This window comes from Nannospalax galili, unplaced genomic scaffold (genome assembly GCF_000622305.1).
Source record: "Nannospalax galili isolate Female #2095 unplaced genomic scaffold, S.galili_v1.0 scaffold388, whole genome shotgun sequence".
Taxonomy (NCBI): domain Eukaryota; kingdom Metazoa; phylum Chordata; class Mammalia; order Rodentia; family Spalacidae; genus Nannospalax; species Nannospalax galili.
The window spans coordinates 1,587,773-1,610,205 of record NW_008360304.1 but is presented as its reverse complement, the minus strand read 5'-3'; the positions used below and the strand labels follow the sequence as shown (position 1 = coordinate 1,610,205).

The following is a 22,433-nucleotide window of genomic DNA, read 5'->3' as shown; positions in this document are numbered from 1 at the left end:
AAGAATATGAAATAGACAATTCAAAAAAAGATCCCATCAAATGAAAGCAGGAGAAGAAAGTATATGGAGTCCATTGTTACAATGAATTAAATACATATTTTGAGAGAAAAATCTTGTTTTTTGTTTACATTAGATAAATCATCCTACATTTTCTAGAAGCACTCAAATCTGTAACTCAAAATAACAGATTCTATACCATTTTTAGATATAAAATTCAGTTATATAAAATTTAATAGTAAGAAAGCTATTGTTATAGCCATATCAATTGTTTGACGATTTAGAAAATGTAATATGGCACAAGAAGGTAATTTAAGAAAATCAGGTCTAAGTTTACAATCACAAAAGATAAAATTTAAAATACAATGCACAATATAAACATGAGACACACACACACACAAAAATCAAACTTGCCAATATACCGTTATTTGAAATTACAAATATAATTATAAAAATTGTCAACATTGTAACTTATGCACGTCATGAGCAGAGTATGTTGAAAAACCCAGATTTCTACCACTGCCATTTAAAATTAAATATATTAACATTCTAGTTTAGCTTAAAATAAAATTCTGACATTTCAGGTGATACTACATACCTTCATTGCTCTCATTAAAAGACAAAGATATTATGTCCAGACCATGGTAAAAACACTTAAAAACTATATAACATGTAAAACAATGCCTATATAATGGATCTCCGTTCCTCAAATTTTTATTAATTCAAACTACTTATTAAATCATTAATTATATTATACATGTTAGAGGAATTTCAAAACTGTGTTTAGCCCAACCATTTCTATTCTCCAATCCTGACAATTTTTCCCCCTCAAAAAGTAAACATTTGCTAAAAAGAAGGTCTTACCATTCTGAATAAAGTTATTAGTTGAACTTACCATTTCAAATGAAAAGACATGAGGGATACCTACAACATAGCAGATTTTAATAAGCCCATTCATCAGTTTAAAATTTAAAAAAGAAAATATTGAAAGGAAGTTTTCCTCAACAATATATTTAATACTGCCCAGTAGAGAATCTATTTCTCTAAACCCTCAGAACATTTTAGCTATACCTCTTAAAATTCTCTGAATACTCTGTACCTAAAATCCTCTACCACAGGAAATAATGAAGAACTTTTATTCCTAAATGAACATTCTTCCTGTAATGGAAACCAGTCCTCCTGTAAAGTCTATGGGATCCACATATTAAAATGTTAGGTATGCTGAAAACCAAGCACAAAAGAAGTTGGTTATTTGGTGGTTTTAGTTATTCTTCATTATGTGATTCCATTATGAAATCTGTAAAATTAGACCAATAGTTTTAGCTCAGTGCTACCCTGTGTTTTTCTAAATGACAAAGTGTTTACCATAACTGTATCAGACAATATTCAATACCAATAGTAGCTCAAAAGAACAGTTAAAAGGATGATTGCAGGTATCTACTTATTTACTGATAAGGTTTTCCTATGCAGTACCCAGGCTGGAATCAAGTATGTGATCCTCCTGCCTTATCCTTGGGAGTGACAGAATACAGGCTTGTGTTCCTGTGGTCTATACTGGTATAGGAGTATGTGTGTGTGGGGGGGGTGTCGATATAAAATAGCTATTTCTTTCTTTCTCTCTCTGTCTTTTTGAGACAGGGTCTCCCTATAGCCCCAGCTGACCTGGAACTTACTATGTAGACCAGGCTGGCCTTGAACTCACAGAGATTGACCTGCCTCTGCCTCCCAGAGTGTTGGGATTAAAGGTGTGCACCACCACACCCAGCTTTCATTCTCTTAATGGACATCTAAATAACAGTATTATTATAAATATATAAATCCTCACCTCAAAATATTCAGCACAATATTGAACATACTTTTTAAAAAACATAAAAAAGTACTCAGAATATAATTTGGCAGTACTAAAAATCAACAACAAAATGGAAGGATTACAGCTGGGGTGAGGAGTCAGGGGGTAACATACAACTGAGTCCATACAAAAAGATAATCTCCACAACAAAAGAGGAAACATTTTCTGGAATATGAACTTCTCCAGAATGCTAATGAAGGTAAGCCTACTCCCAAAAGAGGACATTAAAAGTTATCTAAAATGCTATGGAAATAATCAACTACAATAAAGTATCCCTTAATAAAAGGGTGAATAACATGAGAGATTCTAATTATTTCTCTTAAATGTGTTCAAAAAGACTTAAATATGTGTCATAGAACAGAACAAAGAAAACCACTGTTTATAATCTTAAGATACAAACAGGCTTACCATATGATTTTCTAAGAGCCAATTTTATGTCTTCTTTTAAAAAAAGTAATTTAAATTTAAAATCTCCCAATTTGGATGAAAATATGTAAGGCTACTTTATATATGATTAGATACTATTTAAAGTATCAAGTAATCTCTTTTGATATATAATCAAACAATACCTAAATACTTTCAAGTATACCAGTTGAAAGTCCTAAAGAACATTCCCAATGAGTAAATATTACAAGTTTAACAAATATATTTTTGCTTAATCACAAATCAAAGTCAAATTTCAATTATGATTCTTGTGGCTATAAGCTACATACTAATCTAATTACACACATAGGTCCAGGCACTTTTCAGTACATTCAATAAGAAACTTTCTAGAAAAAAAATTATGTGCCATTCCAATTATTTAGAAAAGTCCTTAGCTTACTTGATTACTACAATCAAATAAATGAAAACATACTAACCCGAACTAGTCACAAATAAAGCATTACATTCAAAACTACTGCAATATTACTACATCATTTAGATTTCATCAATATATCCAAGTCAGTCAACGAGCCAGCAAGTCACATCTAAGTTTAAAAACAAACCCTGTAGTATAGTTCCTTAAATTATTTCCAAACAATGAAGGGTCACAGAAATTGCTTGTGAAATTTGTCTTTTGCTCATTCCAGTTATTTGACTCTTCCCTACCTCTTCCAAAACAAAACCAAACAAATTTTAAAAAGGAAAAAAAAAAAAAAATCACCACTTCTACTGCAAGACAAATTACACATTAGAGGTAAATAGTGAAGGAAAAGAGGAGTGATGGATGATGTAGAGGGCACAAAATTACAACTTTTCTCAGAAATTCATAAATTATTTTATAAAATAAGTGTTCACCTATCTAACCTACTCATTAGAAGAAACAAAAGGGGTCAGTTCTCTGCCAGCTCCAATTAGTGAAACTTCCTATTCCAAGAGCTTCTGTAGATATCAGTACATGAGTTTTGACTTCTGTACATGTTAAACCAGAGAAAATCAAGTTGTAAATAAATCAAGGAGATAAAGGGAAACAACACACACACAAGACATAGAATAGACTGACGTAGAGGTTATCATTAGCTAACATACCAAAGTTGACACTACTGATCAAAAAGGGACATTAGAAAGAATAGTGTTTTATATCTCTACTGAGTAAAGAACTAAAAAGATTTAGAAACTCCAGAAGAATCACTGTTTGGCAGTGTCACTTTCCCAGTTGTTAATATTAACTTTGGTTCTGACTTATAAACAAGACTACACATGAACCTAATTTGGATTTCTCACGAACCTTGGATCTTAGAGTATTAGATCTGCTTAGTTAGCCTTCTAAAAACACAGGGAACATAATTAACTTGCATTATAATTTAAAGACTCGAGCTTAGTTAACATGAATCATTTTTATAAAACATAATTCTCATACTGACTCTAGATCAGGGATTAGCAAACATTTTGATACAGTGCCAAGTAGCAAATAATCTAGGCTTTGTTATATACTCTTGACACAATATCTTATAGTTGTTCACAAGTAGTCATATCTCAGTCTTTCTAAGGCAAAACACACATTAAGAAATCTAAGAGTAGCCGGGCATGGTGGTATACACCTTTAATCCCAGCACTCTGGAGGCAAAGGCAGATGGATCATTTTGAGTTTGAGCCCAGCTTGGTATATCGAGTTCCAGACCAGCTAGGGCTACGGGGAGACCCTGTCTCAAAAAGACTAAAAACTGAAATCTAAGGAAAATGTATTCTAATTTTATTCACACAAACAAGAAGCTTTCGGGTAAACTTGGCCTTTTCTAGTCTGTTGAACCTGATCCAGATGAAATCATTAAAAGACTAAAATGGTAAATTGAGACAATATCACTTGCATAACCCAGTATAAAAGACCCAAATCCACAAGGCACTTTTAGAATGCTGTACTATTTAAGTTGTAGTATGAATCCTTACTCCCACCCAATGTTTCTCCAAGTCTACTAACCATTCCATTCCTAGGACCAGTTAAAAACTTCCAAGTACTACCAGTCATTTCAACATATTCAGGTGCTTCTTAAGCTATATTAATAAAATTAAGTTGTAGAAAGTCAGAACTGTGGCTACAACCTAGAAAATCAAAATATTGGTGGATCAAAGACATTTTACTTTTGTTTCATGGATGGGTCACAAACTGACTGCTGCTGCTTCAGCAAAAAATATGGCTGAGTGGACAATATCAAGATCTACCTAGTCACACAAACATAAAAGTGATTTCTAGATATAAGATGTAGGGATTTGCTTGGTGTGGTGGCCCACACCTTTAATTCCCAGCCCTTGGGAGGCAGAGGCAGGCAAGATTCACAGATATCTGTGAATTCAAGGTCAATTTGGTCTACATGGCCAGATCCAGGCCAGCCAGAGCTACACAGTGAGATACTGTCTCAAGAAACAACAATAAGAAATATAGGGATTTACTTTATATGCATGGTACTATGGATTGTGAGCCCAGGAATTCTAGGAAAGGAGTTTACCACTAAACTACATTTCCCAGGCTGGCTTTGAACTTGCAATCCACCAGCTTCAGCCTTCCAAGTAGCTGGAATTACAGCTGTGTGCCACCACTCCTAAGTGGTATTCTTTTTTTTTTAAAGTTTCCCCTCAGTGTTGGAAAATCAATGTTATTATAAGAAACATAAAACCATTAGCTCTGGCTGTTTTGTCATATTCCTCCAACACCTGTTTCTTGTTTCTTTTGTTGGTGCTGGGGATGTCCTATCACTCAGTTATAGTGCCCACCTTTTTAAAAATTTAAAACAGGGTCTCATGTAGCACGGGCTGCCCTCCAACATGGTATATAGCCAGCAATGAACCTGAACTTCTCTCCCTCCTGCCTCCACCTGCCCAGTGCTGGGAGTACAAACCCGCACCCACCATGATGGGTTTATGCGTGTTTATGTGGTATGGGATGGAACCAAGCATTCTATCAGATGAGCTCCATTCCCAGCCCTGTGGATGTTTTCCTCATGTTTCCAGCCATCCCAGGGGTGCTACAATGAAAGACCTCTGACAAAGGAACAGAACAGGACTAAATTGTTGCCTTATCATAGAATATGCCTTTACTTCCAAGTTTAATTGTGTGTATTCATCAAAAGTCCAAGGGTATTTGATTATTCATATAGGACCAAAAATTCTTTAATATCAAGTCAGGTATATATTTAATTTAGGCTATCTGAAACAGATCTGAAAGATTATTCATTCTTTTAGTGAAAAAGCAAGCATTATGCCAGGAAGAAACTACAGTAAGCAAATGTTCATATTTGAATCTGCCATTTACTCCTACATAAACAGTTTTGAATAAATATAAGACTGGTATCTGACAATACTTAAAGTACTTAATCTTTATAACCTATAATAAATGGAATAACTAAATGTAAAAACAATCACAACTATAAAAGAGAACTCATAAAATTCTCATTGTTTCAGAAATAACCGATATGTCATACCAGAAGTTAATTTATTATATTTACACATGGTTGGTTAAATACATTCTAAATTGTGATGACTATAAGCATAAATGTACTTAAGACACAGAATAAAAACATACATTTGGGCTGGACATGGTGGCACAGGCCTCAGTCCCAGCACTTGGGATGCAAAGGCAGGCAGATCTCTGTGAATTCAAAGCCAGCCTGGTCTACATAGTGAGTTTCAGGTCAGCTGAGACTACAGGGAGACCCTGCCTCATAAAGACAAAAAAAAAGAAAAGAAAAAAAAAAAAGAATACCAGCTGGGCATGGTGCACAGGCCTTTAATCCCAGCACTTAGGAGGCAGAGGCAGGCGGATCTCTGTGAGTTCAAGGACAGCATGGTCTGCATAGAAAGTTCCAGGTCAGCAGAGGCTACAGGGAGACCCTGTCTCAATAAGACAAAGCAAACAAAAACAAATCAAAAAACCAACAAAGAATGCCACCTTAGGCCAGGCATGGTGGCATATGCCTTTAACCCCAGCACTTGAGACAGAGGCAACTATATCTTTGCGAACTCGAGGCCAGCCTAGTCTACAGAGTGAGTTTAACAAGCCAGGTTACCGTAGTGAGACCCGGCTCAAAAAATAAAAAAGAATAACACTTTAAAACTGACTAAGCATCGACTTACATCTCTGAAACTAAAAAACATACTGAATATTAAAAAAAAAACAAGCTAAAAACTGACAAACATATGTACAAATATGTTAATTCTTATCATTTGTCCGTAACAAGATATAAATCAAATGTTATTTGATACTTCCTAGCCTCAATACACTTAGTAATAGTGCAGCATATCCAATAGAGATAGCAAAGAAATTGACAGGGAACACCTGAAACTAATCACGAAAAACCTGTTTTGCTCTTATTACTTGGGCAAGTTCAACTACCATTTGATTCCTTCCTTTAAACTGAACAGTGAAGAGCCCAGATTTAAAAAAAAAAAAAAAAAAAAAGAGCCTATTTCAAACATAATAAGGGGGAAAATGTGGTGGGGGGAACTTAAACTGTTTAACAATTTTTTTTCAAACACACATTTTCAAAGAACATGAGTAATTGAGACAACTGCCTCAAAATATTCCTGGTAACACAATGTTTGCCCATTGACACAAAGATGTTGAGGTACATAAAAGATGTGTAAATAAATGATTGCAATACTTCATCAAGCACTTGATACATTTATAGTAACAATAAGTACTGTGAAGCTAGAATAAAAATTGCAATGTTACAAATGTTGCAAACAAATCTGAACTATTCTCTAATATCTTTCTTCCATTTGTTTTCCTTTTTTAGCATTTATTTAGCATGTATGTACTTTCAATGCTGTGCCTGTGGAGATCAGAGTTAAATTTGTAAGAGATAGTGCTCTCCTTCCACCATGCCATTCTGCGGATTAAACTCAGGTGTGAACTCAGTCTTGGTGGCAGGAGCTATCTTGAGATCCTCCCCTCACCCTACAACACACTTTTTGTTTTAAACCAGATCATACTAGGTAGCTCAGACTGGCCTGAAACTTCTAGCTTCAAGTAATCTTTCTGCCTCTACCACCTGACTGACTAGAAACATAAGTGAATGAGAATGAGAGTGAGAGAGAGAAAGAGAGAGACACACATTAAGAGAGAAAGAGAGACAGAGAGAGAGAGAGAGAGCGCAAGAACTCACAAGTGAGGAGGATATTCAGAAACTGAAATTAGCTAAGTTTGGAGGCAACATTTCTCAGTAAACCTTGAGCTCACCATTTTGCCTAGACCAACTTGCCAAAAAACCTTCAGAATCTGTCTCCAATCCCTCACCCCTACTCACCCTCACCCTAGGATTACAGACATTTGTGGTCATGCCTGGCTTTTACATGGGTGTTGAGGATCTGATCTCAGGTCCTCGCCTTGCACAGCAAGTACTTTACTCACTAACCCATCTTCCTAACCCCTAACAATCTTGTATGTGTGCATGCACACAACTGCCACATGGCACAAATACAGGTCAGGAGACAATCTGTGTAAACAGGTTCTCTCCTTCCACCATCTGAATCCCCAAAAATGGAACTCAGGATATCAGGCATGGAAGCAAATGTCTCTACTAGCTAAGCCATCTATTTAGGAGAAAGCATTAAGCCACATGCAAATGGCATGTGTGGAGGTGATATCAACTGTCAAGATTTAATTCTCTTTCTGTTATGTGAGTATCAAGATCATCAGACATAGCAGTAAGCACCTTTACCTGCTGGGTCACCTCGCTGGCCATCAAAAACTGTACATTTATTTTTAAAAAGAATGTTATTGTCTTGACCTTTCAGTAACTACATTCTTTTTAAAAATTATTATATTTATTTTTGTGTGGTGGGAGGGGAAGGAGACAAAGGTACTTGTGAAGGTCAGAATCAAATATATCCACAATATGGATACTGGAGATCCAACTCACGCAAACACCTTTACCCACTGAGCTACCTACAGGTTTCCTCTACAACCTTTTAAAAACATTAAGTAGTAAATAAAAAACAAAATATTAAGTACTGTTTATTTTTAAAGTTTGAAAGAAAAAGGGCAGCAGTTATTTGCTGCTGTAATCTTTTTTTTTTTTTTTTTTTTTTTTTTGAGACAGGGTCTCCCTGTAGCCCCAGCTGTCCTGGAACTCACAATGTAGACCAGGCTGGTCTTGAACTCACAAACATCTGCCTGCCTCCCAAGTGCTGCGATTAAAGGCGTGCGCCACCACACCCGGCGAGATTAATTTTTTTTAAATTTTATTTATTTTATGTGTATGTGTGTATTGCCTGCATGCAGGTAAGTGCATCCGTGTCCTACACCCATGTTGTGCAATGCCCTCAGGGGTCAGAAGAGGCTGTTGGATCCCCTGGGACTGGAGTTACAGACAGCTATCAGCTGCCATGTGGATGCTGGGATTCAAACCCAGGTCTTCTGCAAGAACAACCAGTGTTCTTAACCGCTGACCCATCTCTCCAGCCCCAATCAGATTACTTTTATAAAGACATAATTTTATTTTATGTGAAGATGTCAGTACCTGTATGTATATATGTGTACCACATGTATGTCTGCTTCCCAGGAAGATGAGGAGAGGGCTTTGGATCCTCTAGAGCTGGAATTACAGATATTTGTGAGCCATCATGTAGATGCTGAGAACCAAACTCAGGAGCCATCTCTCCAACACCTAATCAGATTAATTTTATTATGTGGCTTCAAGTAAACAAAATCTATGTTTCCTACAACTTGAAAAGATGGAATTTAAATGTTTAATTTTAAGAAACTAGTAAATAATCTAGTGAAACAGTAAATTTAGTAAAATAATCTTGTGAAACAATACATGATCCACTTTATAAATATCAATGAAACCAGCCTGAGTATTCTTAAATGTCTAATTAATCCATTTCCAAAGATTAGTAAGATTGTTGTAAACTTTACCCAACATTTAAATAATTTCTGAAATGAAAATGATTTTGTATTGAGAATGGGGCGACCAAAAAGACAGCTCAGCAGTTTATGGCATCTGCTGCTCTTGTAAAAGATCTGAGTTCAATTCCCAGCACCTACACCCTCAGCTCACAGCGACTTAAAACACCATCCGCGGGAGATCCTACACCTTATTTTAGCTTCCAAGAACACCTACACATGTGGGGCATGCTCTCCTACACACATACACACATAAATAAAGTCTTTTCATCTTCTGCATAGTCTTACTACACACCTCTGGCTGGCCCTGAAGTCACAGAGATCCACCTGCTTCTACCTCCCAAGTGCTAGGATTAAAGTGTGTGTATTTATGACTGTAAGAATGTAGACATGAATGTAGTGCCCACAGTGATAGGAAATCATCTCTAGTCATATAGCAAGTGCTACCCTACCACATCTCTCCAGCCGGTCAGTGGCAATTTCTTTAAAAAATGCATCATGTATGCTTTATATGATTATTATTTGATGATTAAAAACATTAGTTGTAAAGCGGGACCTGTGGTAGAGCATGGTAGCATACACCTTTAATCCCAGTACTTGAGAGGCAGAGTCAGGCAGATAGTTTGAAGTCAGCTTGGTCTACAGAGTGAGTTCTAGGACAGCTGGGACTTACAAGGAAACCCTGTCTCAAAAAGACCAACAAAACAAAACAAAAAAAAGCCAAGCATGGGGGCGCACACCTTTAATCCCAGCACGCAGGAAGCAGAGGCAGAGGCAGGTGATCTCTGTGAGTTCAAGGCCAGCCTAGTCTACATAGTGAGTTCCAGTCCAGCTAGGGCTTCAGGAAGACCTGTCTCAAAAAGACCGAAAAAAACAATTTAAAAAAAAAAATCATTAAGTGGTTAGTACCCAAGGAGGAAACAGAACTGAAAAATAAAGCTAGATATTATAAACAAAAATTCAAAAACCTTAAAAGACTGACTCAGATAATTTGGTAATAGAACGTACGAACTAAATTAAATCTTTAGTATTATACAGAAATTATTTTTCTAACTGAATTGAAATGCCACATTTTCATCCATAGAATATTTAGTTGATAGTAAGATAAACAATGCTTGTTGCTACAAGATTTGTTTTACTATGTGTTTGTTCTATTAAAAAAAAAGATAAATGAGCCAGGCATGGGACTATAGGGAGACCGTGTCTCAAAAAGACCAAAAATAAATAAATAAATTAAACGTTCTCAAATACAAAAATGAAGACAGAAAGCTCAATGACTTCAATATAACCTCAGACACATTTTTTTTATCTTTTTGTGACAGGGTCTCCCTGTAGCCCTAGATGGCCTGGAACACACTATATAGACCAGTCTGGCCTTGAACTCAGACATCTGCCTGGCTCTGCCTCCCAGGTTGCTGGGATTAAAGGCGTGTGCCACCAAACCCAGCCAGAAACAACAGAAGAAAAAAATAGTAAATATTTTTTCAGAATAAAGAGTAAAGCTAGAATTCTTTCAAATGAAAAATGAAATTCTTGGTTATCACTAAGATAACCCACCATCCTGCCCCACAAAACCAAAAATATGAGCCGAGATAGCTCTGTGAATAGAGATACTTGCTGTGTAAGCCTGATGACTTGACTTCAATCCTGGAACCCACATACAGGTATAAAAAGAGAATTTAGGACCTGGAGTGATGGCTCAGCAGTTGAGAACACTAACTGTTCTTGCAGAAGACCTGGGTTCGAATCCCAGCACCCATGTTGTCTTCTATCTATACACACAAAACATGGCACCACACACACACACACAAATACACACATACAACCCTAATAATAATTTTTAAAAAAGATTTAAATCTAAATAAGTTAGAAGTCTTTTAAACTAATGCTAGGTGGAAGGAAATTCAGGAGCAAAAGAATATGTTGAACACCCTGCCACTAGTAAAATCCTGTAGATGAAATTCTCTAGTCTATCAATTGGCATGCTATGTGAAGTAGAAGGAAAGGAAAGAAGGACAGAAAAACGAAGGGAGGGAGGAGAAAGGAGATAAGAAAGGAGGGAGCAACAGAGTAAACTGAACATAAGCCGACAGTAAAAAGCCATTTTATAAGATCTGTGTAAATGTGGCCTTTAAATAGCTAATATATTGATATCAAACAAAACTGAATGAAGTTTCAAATAAAAGTTCAGAAGAGAAAACAAATATACTTGAAGATGAAAGAGCTCAGCTGTATGCTCAGAGGTGTTATGTTAGATGGTGAGTACATACTATATATACCTGGAACTTTCAAACTGAAGACTTGTAACAGTATGTTACAAAAGCTAGTCAGGTAAAGACGATGTATGTATTATGTTTCTCATTTAACAACATATATTTTTAAACCATCAATTCAAAGAGAGGAATTATAACAGCCATTTCATAAAATGAGTATTCTTTTTAGAGACTAATATACTACTTGTAAGACATTAAGACAATCACTAGTTTAACAACCATGAAAAATTCAGAAATTAAAAACAAAAGTCTGTAAGATTCTAAATTCATACTGTACAATAAATAAAATATAACTTCACTTTGGTTAACTATCATTTTACTTACATTTTCCATATAGTTTGGTTTAAAGCCCTCCTGCTGTCGCCTCAATTCTTCCTGCTCTCTGTGTCGGATCATTTCTTCCTCACGACGACGATGTTCCTCTTCATGTCTGAAATTTTTTAAAATAAAATTTTCAGCACTATGACATTTGAGCCTCTACTGCTTTCTTTGACATAAAACAATTTATAAGAATTACATTATACATGACAAATCTATGACTAAGAATGGACTATAGTGTCCTAGATTCACAACCAAAAGATAGTCACAACATTTATGTTTATATCAAAGAAATCCAGCCAGTTTGGTGGCACATGCCTATAATCTAATCAATGGAGAATCTGAGATAGTAGATCACAGGTATTAAGTCCAGCCTGAGCTACCTAAACCCAGGAGAACTTTTCTCAAAGAAATCAAGTGCTGGAGATAAGCTCAGCAGTAGAACACTTGCCTAGCATGTGCATAGCCTGGTTCAATCCTGAGCACTAGAGGGAGAGAGAAAAACAAGAGGGTAAAGTCCAGTATCCATTACTTGCATAGCAGAGTTCACAAAGATACTCAAAGCCTAAGCAAAGATGGGAAAAAGTGATCAGTGGGAATGAGAGGGGGACAAGAAAAGTGTGATAGGGGATGAGTATGATTTAAATACATTACATATATGTATGAAGATGTAATAATGAATTCTATTATAAATAAATAAATAACATATGCTAATAAAAATTTTAGCTTGCCTTTTTTTTTTTTTAAAGACAGGGTCTCACTATGCAGCCCTGGCTGGCCTGGAACTTGCTATGTATACCAGGCTGGCCTGAAAGAGAGTTTCTTCTACTTCCCTAGTACTGAGATTAAAGGAGTGTGCCACTATATCCAGCTATTAAAAACTTTAAAAAAGAATTTTAAAGTACATTACTATAAACCAACTACAAAAAATTGATTTATGTGTGGTAATCATTATAAATCCCTCCTTCTCTTATGTTTGTTAACCAATAAGGAAACACACTGGAGAGTCAATACACAACTTGCTTTTATAAGTCAGTCATTTATTGTCTATGACTACTCAAGGGCCAGAATAGGTGAAACAGACATCAAAAGACCTAACACATAAACAATTTTTTATTTTCAAAACACATTTATTGACCCTGACCAAGAGTAAAACCTATGTATATAATAACATTAAGACCTTAACATATAATATGATCAAGTCAGGAAACATACTAAAACTCAAATAACACTCTTACATGATACTGGCATTAAATCAATTAAAATTCAAATGTTTGTGTCACAGACGCACATAGTAAGTAAATCAACAGTGAAGGATGCATAATGCTGGTGCTCCTATAGTAGCCTCAATTTCTCAAATTTCAAGATCTTATTGTGTAGAACTTTATCCCCAAAATACATTTCCACTAAAGTTGTTCTTTCATAGCCAGAGGGAAAACTCAGGACTTCACGGAAAGCATAGTAAAATGCAAAATTCCTAAGAAATTTCAAGTAAATCTGAGCTTTTTTTTTCTCCCCAGATGGAGTTAACTGTTCAAACTGCTAATGCTTTAGAATAACTTAAGAACAAAAAATAAAAATGAAAGCAACAAAACAAAAAATAAGTTAGGTATAATCCTAGCACTCCATAGTAGACAGAGTAAGGAGGATCAAGAGCTTGAGAACACAAGCATGGTGGTGCACATGCCCAGTAGAGGCAGGCCAATCTGAGATTGAGGTCAGCCTGGTCTTTTGATGAGCAAATTTATGAGCAGATTTTGAGACCCAAGTTTCTCATTGTTGCAGGGGAAAAAAAAAAGAGAGAGAGAGAGAGAGACAAAATGAATGTTGTGGTAGTGCATTAGAATCAGTTATTATTTGGGGCTGGAGAGATGGCTCAGCAATTAAGAGCACTGACTTCTCTTGTAGAGGACCCAGTTCAGTTCCCAGCACCCATATGGTGGTTAATAGCAGTCCAACTCCAGGGAATCAGATGCCCTCTTCTGACCTGTGTAGCATTGCATGACACAGGTATACTTACTTACATGCAAGCAATACTCATACACATAAAACAAAAATAATGAATTAAATAATTTAAAGACATATGTACCACCACAACCAGTTAGTTAATAAGGGAATTTTTAAGTGGGGCATAGTGGCTGATGCAGTATTCTGAGGACCTGAAGGCAAGAAGATCATCAGTTTGGTTAGCCTCGCTCACTCAGATTCTGTTTCAAAAACAAAACAGAAAAGAAATGAATTCTTATACCCAACTTTAAGTTTTGTACAGTATATGAATGTGCAATTTTTTGTGGGGGGTGGTTTATATGTGAAAGTATTGGTGCATTCAAGTCAGTGTTGGTGTATTCATATCATTTGTCTTTCATCTTTTTTTGAGATAGGGTCTTTTTTTTTTAATTAAAAAAAAACTTTATTGAGAATTTCATACATGCATATAAAGTGTTTTGATCAAATCCACACCCACTCCCTCCCCAATCTTTTAGTTTTTTAAATAATTGTTCAGCACTGTGCATTCCAGTTAGCTGGTCACCTAGCTTCTTGTGATTCTCCTGCCTCTCATCTCACCTGCAGGAGCAGCTCCTGGATTCAGACACAGGTACCCGGGCTTTACAAGGGTTCTGGAGATTTGAAATTTTAGGTCTTTGTGTTTGCACAGCAAACTCTTTACCAGCTGTCCTAGCTTGTTTCTTCTGACCAGTACCAACTTGGAGGAAAGGGTTTATTTGTCTTACATCTCCCAGGTCGCAGTTCATCAGGGAGCCCAAGGTAGGAACTCGGCAGGAACCTGGAGGCAGGAGGTGGAGCACAGGCCATGGAGGAACACTGCTTACTGTCTTGCTCCCTTGGCCCCTGCTCAGCCTGCTTTCTTATGCAACACAGGCCCACCTGCCCAGGGGTGGCACCACCCACAGTGGGCTGGGCCCTCCCACATCACACATCAAGAAGATGCCCTTCACACTTGGCCACAGGCCAGTCCAATAGAGGCAATTCCCCGATTGAGGCTCCCTCAACTCAGGTGTGTCAAGTTGACACTAAAGCTATCCAGCACACCAGCTGAGCCTTCTCCCCAGCCTCAAAGTAATTCTTTAATAGTAAAAACTTAGCAGTATTTTATTAATGTCTGGGAAAGAAATTAACCCATATGTCTTTGTTACTATAGTTTGCTCTTGATCCAGCCTGGCCTTGAATGAGTTAAGTAGTGTTAAGTAGCCCATGCTGCTCTCAAACTCTTTTCTTTCTTTCTTTCTTTCTTTCTTTCTTTCTTTCTTTCTTTCTTTCTTTCTTTCTTTCTTTTTCTTTCTTCTTGTCTTTTTGAGATAGGGTCTCCCTGTAGCTCTAGCTGGCCTGGATTCGCTATGTAGACCAGGCTGGCCTCCAACTCAGAGATCCATCCGCCTGCCTCTACCTCCCTAGTGCTGGGATTAAAGGCATGCACCACCACGCTTGGCCTTTTCTTTCTTTCTCCTTCCATTCCTTCCCTTTCTTCCCTTTCTCCCCTTTCCCCTTCCCTTCCCTTTCCTTCTCTCCCTCCCTCCCTTCCTTTTTTGATACAGGGTCTCCATGTAGTACCAGCTGGCCTAGAACTGACTATGGAGACCAGGAAGGCCTTGATGTCACAGTCTCTTGCCTCTGCCTCCCAAGTTCTGGGATTAAAGGCATGTACCACCATGCCAGGCTCAAACTCATAAAGACAAGGTCTCCCTGTAACCCCAGCATCCCTGACACTTGCTAATTCTGGGGATGGGGGTTAATACCTAAAATTCCTGTACTTGAGAGCCTGAGGCAGAAAAATTTCAAGTTGAAGACAGCCTGTGCCATGAAAATCTATACACAAACACATACACACATACAAAATAGATACAGAAAGTGCTAATCTATACCCTAACTGTGTACATATGATTTGTCAGGTCACCAGCCAAGATACAATTTTCTAAAATTCCATGCTTACATGTATCTACAATCCCTGTACTCAAAAGGTTCGAAGTAGGAAGATCAGATGTTCAGCTCATTCTCAGCTCCACAGCAAGTTCAAGGACAGCTATATAAGAATGTTTTTAGAAACAAAAAACAACAAAAGTTTTTAAAGAAAAAAACCTGTCTACTCTTAATTTGGCTAACATTCTCCTAAAGCCACTTGCATTTTCTTTGTGTTAAATGGTCTTTATTTTTTAAAGGAGTTTGAGGTTCCCAAGAAAACTGAGTGGAAGACAATGTGTTCCAAAGTACTTCCTGCCCCACCCCACACACAATGACAACCACCTACTGTCAACATGTCCCCAAAGTGGCACAATGGTTAAAATACAAGAATCCACAATGAAACATCATTATCACCCAGGATCCAACGTTTTATGTTATGGTTCAGTCTTGGTGTGCATTCTGACACATGTATAATACCAGGTGTCTACCATCACATGTAAAGCAGTTTTACTCCCTAAAACCTCTATTTTCCAGGGCTGGAGAGATGATTCAGTGGTTAAGAGCACTTGCTGCTCTTGCACAGGATCTGGGTTCATTTTCCATCACCCACATAGCAGTTTACATCTGATGTCCTCTTGTGGCTTCCAAGGGCATGAGGCACACATGGTATACAAACATAAATGCAGACACCCAAACAAGAACAAATAAATCTTCAATCTAAAACTATTTCCCATACCTTCACGCCTACCTTCCTGAACAAACCTCTTGCAAGTACTAACCTTTCACTGTGTCCCTAATTTGCCCTTTCCACAGTAATTGGTGTCATAAAATATCTGCCCTTTCAAACTGTTTTCTTTCATTTAGCAACAGGCTCATAAATTTCCTTCCATGTCTTTCTCTGGCTTAATGACTCATTCCTCTATAGGAAAACTAATATTCTATTGTCTACAAACCACAACTTCTTCAAGTTCATTCATTTTCAAGGCATACCTCAACCATGTAATAGTATGAGAGCAGCCTGGGCTATATGAGACCTTGTCACAAAAAAAGGGGGTAGGAGAAGTGGCTCAGTGGTTAAAAGCACAGGTTGTTCTGCTCTTGCAGAGGAACTGGGTTTGGTTCCCAGCACCCATATGGCTGCTAACAACTGTCTCTAACTACAGTTCCAAAGGTTTCAATACTTTCTTCTGACCTCTGTAGGCACTGAACAGCATGGGTGCACTTACATACAGGTAGGCAAGACACACACACACACAAAAATAAATAAATAAATAAATAAATAAAAACTTCAACAACAACAACAACAACAACAACAAAAAAAACCTAACCAAACATTTAGATTCTCCATCACTTTTCAGTGTTATACTACTCATTTCTTCTAACAGGTCCATTTGTAGTATTTAGATAGCAATGTGGGTCTTCATACCATTTGATTTTATTTGTTTTTACTTTGGTTGTTTCTTTTTTGAGATTTAAGACTGTGAATGATATAGGACTTATGGCCAAAAGTCTAGTTGTCAAGATGAAATTAAAAACTGGGAGCCAGGTACTGTGGCATACATCCTTAATCCCAGCACCCAGGAGGCAGAGGCAGGCAGATCTCTGTGAAATCGAGGCCAGCCTGGTTTACATAACGAGTTCCAGGTCAGCTGGGGCTACAGGGAGACCCTGTCTCAAAAAGACAAATAAGTAAATAAATAGAAAGCTGGGATCAGATAAGGTTTTACCTTAGGAGTCATCTTTTCTTTTTCTAAGTATAAAAGATTTGAACATGTTTACATAAAAAGGGAAGAAGAAAAAAGCAGCAGTAATGTATTCCTTAAGAGGGAATGTATCAAATAGTACTCGACTATTTGATACATTAAAATTATCTAGAACACTGTAGATAAAAGACTGGCCAGGAACTTGCAAGTCTCTCCCTTCGGTAGTACAATTATGTGCCATCATGCTCATGTACTTATTATTTTTATAGAGATATACTTTCAAAACAAAAATTTCAATTTTGTATCATCATAGCTTTGTTCATAACATTAGCTTATGATTTTTGAAAACTTTGAAAAGTGAATGATTATAAATGTCCATAATCTGTGATGGAGATATAGCTGGTAAAATGTCTCCCTAACTTGCATGATGCCCCAAGTTTGATTCCTAGTACTTTACAAGCTGGGCATGGTGGTACATATGTATAATTCTAGCACTTAGAAAAGTTAAGGCTGGAGGATGACACTTTGAGGTCAATCTGGTATGTATTAAGAGTTTCAAGACAACCCAGACCACATAGCTTGTTCTGTCTCAAAACCAAAGGAAACAAAATAGTAATCCAGATGTATCCATCTCTGGAAAAATGGTATGGCAAATCACTGAGCACTCTGATAACACATGCAATATTTAACTTCAAAGTGTATACAACCAAGGCACCCTTAAAGAGCTACAAAATAATAACAAATAATTATACTATATAGTAATCACCTATGCATGGACAAAAAGGAGTTTTCATTTTTTCAGTATTTTTCAACTTTCACAACTTGTTTGTAATGAAAGATAGGGAATTTTCCTAATACAACAAATTAAACACACATTTTTGTTAACAATGAAGTTCTTTTACCTCAGTTGTATTTGTTTCCGTTTTTGCAACTCTTGGTTTCTGAGTTCTTCCAATCGTCTGAGTTCTTCTTGACGTCTCATTAGATCTATAAAATATTGACAGCACATTAGTATTTTTACCTCCCTTTTATGTACTTTTAGATCCAAAAACGAAGAGAGACTCTGTTATTGGCATATGCAAGAATCAAGGAATATTGGTTTTACTGCTGTTTGGTTTTTGTTTTTGTTTTCTTGAGCTACGATCTCACTATGTAGCCCTGGCTGGCATAAAACTCACTATGTAAACAATGCTGGCCTTGAATTCAGAGTTCCATCTGCCTCTGCCTTCTTAGTTTTTTGAGATGGAGTTACACTGTAGTATAAGCTATATTTCACTATGTAGCAAAGTGACCTTAAACTCACAGCAATCAACATGTCTCAGCTTCCTCTGAAGCTTTGTTCCTCGGAAGCTTCCTTTTTATTTTGAGACAGTGTTTTGGTATATTATATAACAGGTTGGCCTCAAACTTGTGATCTTCCTGCCTCACTCTCTGGGCTAATAGGAATGCATAGCACATGTGGCTTCTATGCCGCTTCTAAAGAAATCAATAGAGAATAAACATCAGATAATCAAATGATGAACATAAAGTCACCCCTGCACCTATTAAAAATGTGGTTACGGGGCTGGAGATAGGGCTCAGCGGTTAAGAGCACTGACTGCTCTTGCATAGAACCCGGGTTCAATTCCCAACACCCACATGGTGTCTATGAACCATCCTTAACTCCAGTTCCAGGGGAATCTGATGCCCCCTTCTGACCTCCTTCCGTGGCATGACACAGTGTACTCACAAACATGCAGGCAATATGCTCATATACATAAAATAAAAATAGTATTTTTAAAAATGTGGTTAAGACTTCTATACATAGATTAATTCAAGAATATTAAGTCAATGTCATAAAAATCCACACAAATTAGAACCAAAATAACAAAAACTGACAGAGTAGATGTGCACCTACTAGCATCAGCTCTTCTGTGCTTGATCCAACAAGGGAAAGCAAGGGGGTGGGGAACAGATGAGCTAAATGGGACAATTTCCTAGGTCTTTTTTCTTTGGCAGTCAGGAATGATCCTTAAAGAACATATACTTCACACTGGCCACTTTTGTAGAGGACCCGTCTTCAGTTCCCAGCACTCACAACACAGCTAATAACCATCCTTAATTCTAGTTCTAGGGGGCTCTGATGCCCTCTTTTGGCCTCTCAGGGCATTGCACAATACAACTGCACTTCCATACATGTATGAAAATAATATTTTTAAAGTGTGCAGTATCACACCAGGTACTACAGTCTCATCAAAAGTGTATCAGTTGCATTCCACAGCTGGTCTGGAGCTATTCTTATGGAAACAGCTGTGGCATTCCAACTGTTACACAATTAAAACAAGTGCTTCTTTCTCTAGCTGCTAACAGGAAACAGGCATACACATGACAGATGTTAAGGTCTGACCCTAAGTGAAAATATGTAGTTCCGTATTTATATTAAACATTTTAATCAGTTACAGTAACAAAGGTAACCCAAAATAACCATGAAACCAGGTAGGTTGGTGAACACTAATGATCCTCGCATGTAAGAGGCTACAGTAAGATTATAGGTTCAAGGCCAACTTAGGCTACACAGTTGAGTTCTGGTCTATTTAGGGTTAAAAAATGATACACTACCTCTAAAACATACATAGCCATAAAAAAAATCTAGAGCTGGGCGTGGTAGCTCACGTCTTTAATCCCAGCACTTTGGAGGCAGAGCCAAGAAGATCTTGTGAGTTCAAGACCAGCCTGGTCTATATAGTGAGTTCCAGGCCAGCTGGGGCTACAGGGAGAACCTGTCTCAGTAAGACCAAAAACAACAACAACAAAACCCAGAAAGGTTATCCTACAGCCCAGGCTAACTTCAAAGTCATTATAGAGTAGATCATGACCTTGAATTCCTGATCCTCCTACTTCCAAATTATTCAGTGTTAAAAACACAGGCATGTGTAAGGACACATATTGGCCATAGTAAACATTTTAGTGTGCCAGGCATAGTGGTGCACATTTTTCTTCCAGCATTTGAGGAAAGGATCAGCAGTTCAAGGTTATCTTCCACTAACTATACAGAAAATATAGAGTAGATCATGACCTTGAATTCCTGATCCTCCTACTTCCAAATTATTCAGTGTTAAAAACACAGGCATGTGTAAGGACACATATTGGCCATAGTAAACATTTTAGTGTGCCAGGCATAGTGGTGCACATTTTTCTTCCAGCATTTGAGGAAAGGATCAGCAGTTCAAGGTTATCTTCCACTAACTATACAGAAAAAATTGGGGTTTGGGCTGAGACCCTGTCTCAAAAAAAAAAAAAAAAATTAAAACAACAAAAAAGCAGGTGTTATAGTGAGCCACAGTTGCCAACTTAACACAAAAAGCTGAGGGGGAATGTCACTGAAGTATTTCCCAGATCAAACTGCCCTGTGGCCAAATCTTTGAGGCATTTTCTTTTTCTAAAAAAATACTTTATTATTTTTATGTGTATGTGTATTGCCTACATGTATGTAAGTGCACCTGTGCCCTGCAATGCTCATGGACATCAGAAGAGGGCATCGGATCCCTGGAACTGGAGTTAAGGACGGTTATGTGGGTGCTATGAATTGAACCTGTGTCCTCTGCAAAAGCAGTCAATGGTTTTAATCCCTGAGCCATCTCTCCAGCCCACTGAGGCATTTTCTTAATTGCTACCTGAAACAGGAGGCCCCAGACCACTGTACATTGGTTATGCCATCCCTAGGTAGTTGGGTCACTGAGGGGCTTGAGAGAGAGCTAGTCCACAGACAGGGAGTTCAGTCCCCAGAACCCAAACAGGCTCACAATGCCTGTAACTCCAGTTCCATACTCACAGGCACAAGCCTCCCCACACATAATTAAAAATAAAAATAAAATTAATCTGGCCAGGCGTGGTGGCACACGCCTTTAATCCCAGCACTAGGGAGGCAGAGGCAAGAGGATCTCTGTGAGTTCAAGGCCAGCCTGGTCTACATAGTGAGTTCCAGGACAGCTGGGGCTACAGGGAGACCCTGTCTCAAAAAAGACCAAAAACAAATAAATAAAATTAATCTTTTAAAAAATAATTAAAGTAGCATTCCTGTGGTTTCTGCCTCAACTTCCTGTCTTGAATTCCCTTAAGTATAACCTGTAAGTGAAATAAACCTTTTCCTCCCCAAGTTGCTTTTGGTTATTTCAACACAGTAACAGGAAACAAAGAAGAACAGTGAGTATGGTGATACACTTAATGACTACATTTGGGAGGTAGAGATAGGATTAGGAGATCAAGGTCAACCTAGGCTGCAAGAGACTGTGTCAAAAAAAGAAAATCTGTAATAGAAAATGGAGAAGCGAACAAATTTAAAAGTAGAAAAAAAGAAATCCAGAAAAAAAGGAAAAGGGAAGCTTCTCAGATGTATTTAAGCAGCTCATCTTACTGTAAGGTATGTGAATACTAGATGAGAATAAATTATTAAGACTGCCCTAAAAGGGGGAGATGGAGAGATGGCTCAGCAGTTAAGAGTACTAGCTGCTCTTGCAGAAGACCCAGGTTCAATTCCCAGCATCCACAGCGTGGCTAACCACCATCTGTAACTCCAGTTCTGGGGATCCAAAACCATATTCTGACGTCCAAGGGCACTGCACAACATGGGTGCACTTACATTCATAGAGGCAATACACTTATACACATGAAATTTAAAAAAAAAATTTTTTTTTTTTTTTTTGTCTTTTTTGAGACAGGGTCTTCTTGTAGCCCCAGCTGTCCTGGAACTCACTATGTAGACCAGGCTGGCCTCGAACTCACAAAGATCTGCCTGCCTCTGCCTCCCAAGTGCATAAAAAACATTTTTTTTAATAAAAAACACCTTTAAAAAAAAGTAAGTTGTCATCAGGAATGCTGGCTCACACCTATAATGCCAGCTCTCAAGACAACAAAATTTCAAGGCCAGCCTGAGCTATAGAATAAGAGTCTGTTTCAAAAAGCAAAAAAGTTCTCTCAGAGTAATTTTTTTTTAAAAAATATATTGAACTACATTCAGTCTCTCAACTCCTAACTGGCAACTTAATATTAATAGATACCAGTGGGACAGAAAAACA

At 37.4% G+C, this 22,433-nt stretch overlaps 1 protein-coding gene across 5 annotated transcripts in view; it reads right to left on the bottom strand.

Moving 5' to 3' along the window:
- Pspc1 (paraspeckle component 1) overlaps nucleotides 1–22,433 on the bottom strand; it is an 86,791-nt gene that overhangs the window by 42,144 nt on the left and 22,214 nt on the right. For all 5 annotated transcript variants that reach the window (XR_001872211.2, XR_001872210.2, XR_003847971.1 and 2 more), the window contains exons 5-6: nucleotides 18,282–18,366; nucleotides 11,765–11,870 (exon numbers count right to left, since the gene is read on the bottom strand). Coding sequence is in view for 2 of the 5 variants with exons in the window: in XM_017795909.2 (XP_017651398.1) it covers nucleotides 11,765–11,870; nucleotides 18,282–18,366 (191 nt within the window). In the remaining 3 variants the exon portion in view is untranslated. The remainder of the gene's footprint in view (nucleotides 1–11,764; nucleotides 11,871–18,281; nucleotides 18,367–22,433) is intronic.